This window comes from Triticum aestivum, chromosome 3B, assembly GCF_018294505.1.
Source record: "Triticum aestivum cultivar Chinese Spring chromosome 3B, IWGSC CS RefSeq v2.1, whole genome shotgun sequence".
Taxonomy (NCBI): Eukaryota; Viridiplantae; Streptophyta; class Magnoliopsida; order Poales; family Poaceae; genus Triticum; species Triticum aestivum.
The window spans coordinates 492,735,867-492,743,121 of NC_057801.1; the positions used below are offsets into that span (position 1 = coordinate 492,735,867).

The 7,255-nt window shown below is 43.0% G+C and overlaps 1 protein-coding gene across 1 annotated transcript in view; it reads left to right on the forward strand.

Moving 5' to 3' along the window:
* Positions 1-2,693, forward strand: part of LOC123070546 (probable histone chaperone ASF1A) — a 3,456-nt gene extending 763 nt beyond the window's left edge. Inside the window, exons 2-3 of the mRNA XM_044493796.1 lie at positions 1,744-1,879; positions 2,056-2,693. Coding sequence (XP_044349731.1) covers positions 1,744-1,879; positions 2,056-2,388 — 469 coding nt within the window. The 3' untranslated portion in view covers positions 2,389-2,693. The remainder of the gene's footprint in view (positions 1-1,743; positions 1,880-2,055) is intronic.
* Positions 2,694-7,255: the final 4,562 nt, after the last annotated feature.

The following is a 7,255-nucleotide window of genomic DNA, read 5'->3' on the forward strand; positions in this document are numbered from 1 at the left end:
TGATTCATGGTTGTTCTTCCGATTCGATTGCTGGATATGCGAGGCTGCTGAAATAGGGGTTGGAGCCTGCGGTTATTGCGGCTTGTATTCTTGGGTTTTAGAGTAGTGGTGGAGCAGTTACTGTACTCGATTGGATTGAATATGCTCGGAATTGTGGATGGCTGTGATAGATTTACCCTAGTTTGTGATTATTCCATTTTGACGAGTGAAGGGAATTATTAGATCATTTCCTTCTGCTTTGACATTGAAACAGAGCTCTGGTATCTATGCAAGTTTTAGCAGAAAGTAGCAGAGATTGGTCTGATAAGCCGCCTGTTATCATGATGTGTAGGGCCTCAGCTGGTACTAGACCAATTACCTCTGGGAAATGTATCGGCCTCTTACAGTGAATTTGTCTAGTGTTAGATTCAGAATCCTTCACTACAACTGATTATATGAACATGGGATGACTGACATACAATTTAAGTGGTCTCGGGAGAAATAAGTGTGTTTTTCATTCACTTTATGTGCAAAGTAAGTGTCTTCACCATGCAACATGTATATTGTGTGTAGATGATATGCTGCTGGTATTCTACTATGCAAGTGTGATGGACTCTGGTTTGTGAACGTTAATATTCAGTTTAAGAATCAACGATTTTAATTGATGATTGTTAGGCTGTTGGATACAGTGAATTAAATAGGGCCATACTATTAAGATATATTTGACTAGTCTACAGGCTCTTTCAGTTGAGTTTCTAAAATTAAGGCGATGACGATGAGTACAGCTTTCTGGAGCTTTACGTGTTTCATCATGTTCTATTTTGTTTATGATACTTGCCGATGAAAATATGATTCTATAGTGATGCATATTTAACGCAAATCATGTATAGTTACAATCATGAAAAATGCACAGGTTCTTGTATGAAATCGATACTACAGACTTTACAAAATAAGGATAATTTGTGAGTTGCCACTTTCCTGGTCTAGCAAATGTATACTCCCTCCGTCCCAAATTAAGTGACTCAACTTTGTACTAACTTTAGTACAAAGTTAGTACAAAGTTGAGTCACTTATTTTGGGACGGAGGGAGTATTATACTTGGCATGTGCATCTACATCCGAGGAGATTGATTTGGATGTCAACATCTGATTAGTTCCCTGTGTAAAACTCTATGGTTTATAGAATAGTTACGGGAATTCATGTTCATGTTTCAACTCTGCTTACATTAGTGTAGTGATGATGATCATGGGAAGACAACTCTTGATAATAGGATCATGATTGATATATTCTTACCTTGCCACTTCTTTATCGTGGCACTTTTTTTATCTTCTGTTTGGGCACAAGACATAGTTGTGGACCAATTTGCTGAAGCATTTCTTTTTACTAACCAATATTAATTGGGTGTCACATCAAATTGTCATTATGCCTTTGGTGACCATTTTCTTATCATTCTCACATTATTTTCTTGGTGAATTAGCAATTACATCTATTGTAGAAGGAGCTTGTTGGTGTTTCTGTTTCTTTTTGGTATGTGTTTATGCGCATGTGAGGGCAGTGGACATTTTGTCCTTCTGATAATCTCCTTTAACACACACCTCCCCTTAATGAGAAGATGTGCAAAACTTTCCATGACTCTAAAAAAGAGTCGTTTTGCATATGTATAGTTTTGACCTACTTAAATATTGAGCCTACCATTTGTTATGAGTACCATGAGTACAATGATGTTCTTTTCCTGGCTGAGTCTGGTGAAGTACTAACAATGAGTTTTTTGGTCGGCCTTCCAGATCTGGAGTGGAAGCTTATATATGTTGGATCAGCTGAAGATGAGAACTATGATCAGCAACTTGAGAGTGTGCTTGTTGGCCCTGTGAATGTTGGGACATACCGTTTTGTTCTGGAGGTAAATAGGTTACTGATCTACGACTCTGTAATCTGCATCATGAACTCTGATATGAAAATGATGTTTCACAACTGCGCAGAGATCCGCCTGTTCATATTACAGTTGGGCAGCTGCTTTCCTCCTACCTCAGATTAAAATTTGCAACACCAGACTGATATGTCTGTTTTTGTTTTCAGGCCGACCCCCCTGATCCCTCAAAGATCCGTGAGGAGGACATAATCGGTGTTACGGTGCTTTTGTTGACCTGTTCATACATGGGGCAGGAATTCATCAGAGTAGGCTACTACGTGAACAATGATTACGACGATGAGCAACTTAGGGAAGAACCCCCAGCGAAGCTGCTGATTGACCGGGTGCAGAGAAATATTTTGACCGACAAGCCCCGAGTCACCAAGTTCCCCATCAATTTCCATCCTGAAACCAGCGGAGGACAGCAGCAAGATCAGCCACAATCAGCTGTACCTGAAAACCATACAAGCGAAGGGAGCAAGGCCAACGCAGATCTTTGACCGGGTCTGGAAACTTGGGAATGCCAAAATTTTGGTCTGCATGCCTTCTAGGTGAGATTGCAATATCAGATGGCTTCCTGGGGTGCTGCTGCTACCTGAACCGTCTGTTCTGGTGCGCCACTAAACTAGACTATAACCAAAAACTCACATTGGTTAGCCATGTGCCTGTAGTGGGTAGGTTCTGACACACTGCGTCCTTTTGCTAGTGATGAACTGTAAGCTGGATGTTCATCCAGTGATCCGGTGCAACCGTGGTTGTCTTGTCTCTTGGATTATGTCTGCAATCGCAAGGGTTCGTTAGATGACTTCGGTTGCACATAATTATGTTTTGGTCCACTCCTGTTAGCTATTTGTCGAAACCGGGCTGCCCCCTTTCCATTGATCACGTATAGGAAAAGGGGAAGGAAGGGCAGCGAGTTCGAGTGATCCCGCTGGTAAGGGCTCACTGTTGAGACGCCTGCTGTAGTGCAAAATGTCATTAGCATTATGCTGGGTACAGAGAAAAGATGGTACATGAAGTAAGGTGAAACAAAACATGCACTAGACATAGGTTCCTGTTTTTTTTGTTTTTTTTTTGAAAATATACATAGGTTCCTGTTAGCTATAGCTAGAGCACCAAAGTACTAGAAATAAGTTCTGCTTTAAGTAGTCCAGCTGATCTCCACGTCCGCCCATCACGCTCTATATTCTTGATTGTTTGCGCAAGCGAGGGGGCTACTTCATCGAAGACGAGCGCATTACGATGCTTCTATAGCTCCCATAAGGTTAGTGTAATGATCGCCCTCAACTCCTTTTGCGGGCACCTAGTTGAGCTTCCCGTGGCACACCACTCCACCAAAGTGTCGTCAACCGTTGGAAAAAAAAAACGTTGGCATTAGGTCTGGCGTCCCCATGGAGCTCCATAGCCAGAACCAAATCGTCCTCACAAAGACGCAAAGCAAGTAGAATGTTGTAATGGTCTTCTCATGTTGATTGTAGAACCGACATTACAATACAGTAAAACAGAGCTAGCTACAGCCATCCACAGGGATTTGACGTTGTCAACCGTGAGATCTCACGTATGAACGCTTCAGATTGATTGATCGTCCCGCTGCATGCACCATGGTCGTTTTAACCAGTTTCCCCGCGCATCGTCGTTGGCCCAACGTGCCCGGGCCGCTGCTCCAGAGGATGAGCTGGGTGCTCTCTAATCAATTGGGCTAATAGGTAGTTAGCTAGGCCTTAATTCTAGCCTACCGTACGGCTCACCTCCCATACGTTTTTCTCAACAAAAAAAAAAACTCCCATACGTACCTTCCTCTGTAAAAAAAGGTCACCTCCACAGCAATCCCCTCTAGCCGCACGCACTCCACCTTCACGAGCGGTCGTACAACAGAAGTAATATGCCATCACGTGATTAGGAAAACCAAAAAAAAAATCTTCAAATTCTCTTCAGAAAATGAAGCAGCAGTAGCATTTGAGAAGATAAACGATTATATGTAAAATACAACTTCATGGCATCCGTACATAAAACACAAGCCAAGTCTTGCACGGTAATATGCAACCGTCTGTGCGAATATTTTTCTTATGTTTTTTTGTACATATATAATGATTTCATCTGCTTGATGGAAAAAACTAATTTACAATGTTCCAAACAACGGACAATATGATGCTACTGTCAAGATGAGTAAGGTGCTTATTCAATATCGTTTCTTCTTTCCCTAAAAAAGATTAAAAAAATTCGGGTGAAAAAGATTAAATTTATTTTGTTTGGAATATGTAATGTTAAATTAAGCTCTTGACATGTGCCCGATTTCATACACTTGCGTGGCAACCAATGCACATTTTAAGTTCAATATTATGCCCAGTACCGTAGTGGGAAGCAAATCTATATGTGCAATTTCACTTAGAATTATACTTGAGTTTAAATGTAAAATCCAGTATTCTAGGTCATTGGTGTACTTGACGCTACAACTCAAAATTTTCACTCACCGTCGATCTTTTAAATATTTTCCTTAATCTGTCTTCTATTTTACGGGTTTGCGAAAGATTTGTAAAATCTCATTCGGAATTTCTTGTTCAAAGATATTTGATGATTATTTGAACTGGCCCCTTCTATATATGCGTGTACCCAAATTTTTATTCAAATATACTGTAGTTTATGCTAAAAATTGAGGCACTCAATTCAAATCTGAATTAAAAATTATACTTCTATTTCTTTCATAAATGGTCATATTATCACTAAGATGGGCGGGTGCGGCAACGCGCACCTTGATGTTCTAGTAGTCTTGATGAGGCAAACCCCTTCGCGCTAGTCTGTCCGAGGTCCAACAAAGGTTTTTCATAGCCAGCCATGAGAAAAAGCGGCACTGGAGCGGCCAGGGGCGGAGCCAGGATTTAGGTATAGGGGGGGGGGCCAAGCCAAGTAGATAGAAAAAAAATCCAGTGCAAAAGATAATTATAAAGAACAAGGTTGAGAACTTGCACAACAATCTTATTAACAATTTCAGTATGTCAAGAATTCGAAGAAACCGGCTGAGGAAAAAAATTAATTTTAATGGTGTTTGGAGTTGTTTTTTTCTCTTCTTAGTTGACGAATTTCAGTTTTATAAGTAACCAACTTAGAAAACAAATTAATCTTAATGGTGTTTGGCAGTTCCTTTTCTATTCAAAGTTTAGGGTGCAGCCCCTGCTCGTCCCCCTGGCTCCGCCACTGGGAGCGGCCCATGTTTATATATCTATCACTAATAAAGTGAATAGCTATCTTAGTCTGTCATGCTATTTTGCAGAAAACCTCTTAATATTTTTGGTAATCAACCTGTAGTTCAATTTCAAGTCAGATTTTCATTTTTGGAGGAAACCCCATGATGTTTTTGGTAATCAACCGGTAGGCTAGAATTAAGTCAGATTTTTGCTTTTGCAGGTAACCTCCTGATATTTGGGTCAATCAAATTGCGCTACATATCAAATACTTTAAGAAAATATTCATAGCTTTTAAACTCTAACTTCAAATTTAACATGTTATATATAAAATTTGATTCGAAAAATATGTAGAATCTGAATATGATGTTATTTACATGTTAAATGTTTAAAAAATGTTATTTAGGGTGCAACCTTAATCAATAGAGTATGCTCCGTCTTTCTTTCATACCGGTTTTGACCCGGATTAGAAATGAATACCTCAGCAAAACCAGGATTGGTGAGGAAAGAAACCATCTAAAACCACCCATGCAAGCCTTGCCAAAACCCCACAGAAAAAATACAGATTTCTCATCTTATACCGAGAGAGACGCCTTAGGATTGATAACATTCAACATGCATGTTGTGATTGTGTGAGCATTGAGGCCACTGTCAGCGAGGGTGGGATGGATGATAAGTGGCAACACATATGAGATGCCATGTGTTCAAATAAATGACGTGGACCTATTAGAGTCTTGAGTTAAAATTATGGGTTAGGAGAGTGTGGTATTTTTTGTTGTTGCAATGCACGTGCTCTTTTGCAGTTTTGCTACTTTGTCAAACATACACACTGCCTCAGTACCATCAAATAACGCACACCTATTGTCGTCGTCTGCGGGTTGGAGCATGCATAGCAACTTCTATTCCTTTTACAACACACACGTATTGCCATCATCAGCATGTTGCGGGGTTCCGCACACGGTGGTAGATGTTTCCCGTTAGGGCATTATCTGATCCGATCCATTTACACCCCTATTCTTGGTGCACCCTCGAAATTTCCGCATATGTCCGGACCCAGGTGTTTAGACGCTGCCCATTGGTTTGCGGATGCGTCCGCTTTCCAAAATCCCCAAGCCAAGGGAGCCTTGCCGGCGTTCAGACCGTCGCCACTTACGGATCTGACTACCACCTCTCATCCCAAAACCATCTCCATGCAGAGCGGTCGCCGTGCATTCATGATGGCTAGGCCACTCCAGAGCGGACGCGACTCTACACGACATTGATGCCGGTAAGAGCGATGTGACGCCCGAGAAGCCTACTCTGACTGACGCCACATAGAAGCCGACTACTCTCCTGTTTGCATGGTTGTGCTTATTTAAGCATGGCTTTGGCGCCGCCGACACCTCACACCCTCTCCCTTTCGTTCTTCGCCCATCCATTGCTCTTCATCTCCGCTCACCGCCGTCGATGATGTCAAAGTCATGGTTTTCCGCACTGGTAGGTGGCACCCCCAGATCTCCTTTTGGATCCGGATCTTAGCGCTGTCACCGATGCTCCCTAGGGCCATCGACCTCAACGATAGTCGGCTCCTCCGGGAAGAAGGATATCATCATCTCCTCTAGTGACGATGATGTGGAGCATCCCACGATCATCCCCATGGACGTATCTACATCTCCCACGACACCACTTGGACCAATGACAAGAGCTCGAGCAAATGCTATCGAAGATAAGGTGAACTCGCTCTTCTTCGAACTACCCCTTCCTAAACATGAGACATGGCTACTACCTCAAGCAGAAACACTATGTGTGATCGGGTACTTAGAAGGAGGCCACGGGACAACTACATCCAATGGCCAAGACGGTGAGGACACCGAGAATGAAGGACAAGAAGAAGAGCTACCGAAGATGCTCCAGCGAGCGGACATCCGCCCGAGACCGGACGTCTGGTGCCTGACGATCCAGCCAGCGGACGTACGCCCAGGAGCGGACGTCCGGCGCCTGAAGGCCCAGCCGACGAGTGCTACAGCGAACACTGCCCAGCGAGCGGACGACCGAACCAACCGGACGACCGGCCACCTCGGACGTCCGGTAACTTGATCACAGAACGAAATTAGCGGAAGTCCGTGCCCTACCGGACGTCCGGACCTCCGCGAGCGACCGGACGATCGGTAGAGACGGGACGTCCGCTGCCTGTGTGTGCGCAGCTTCG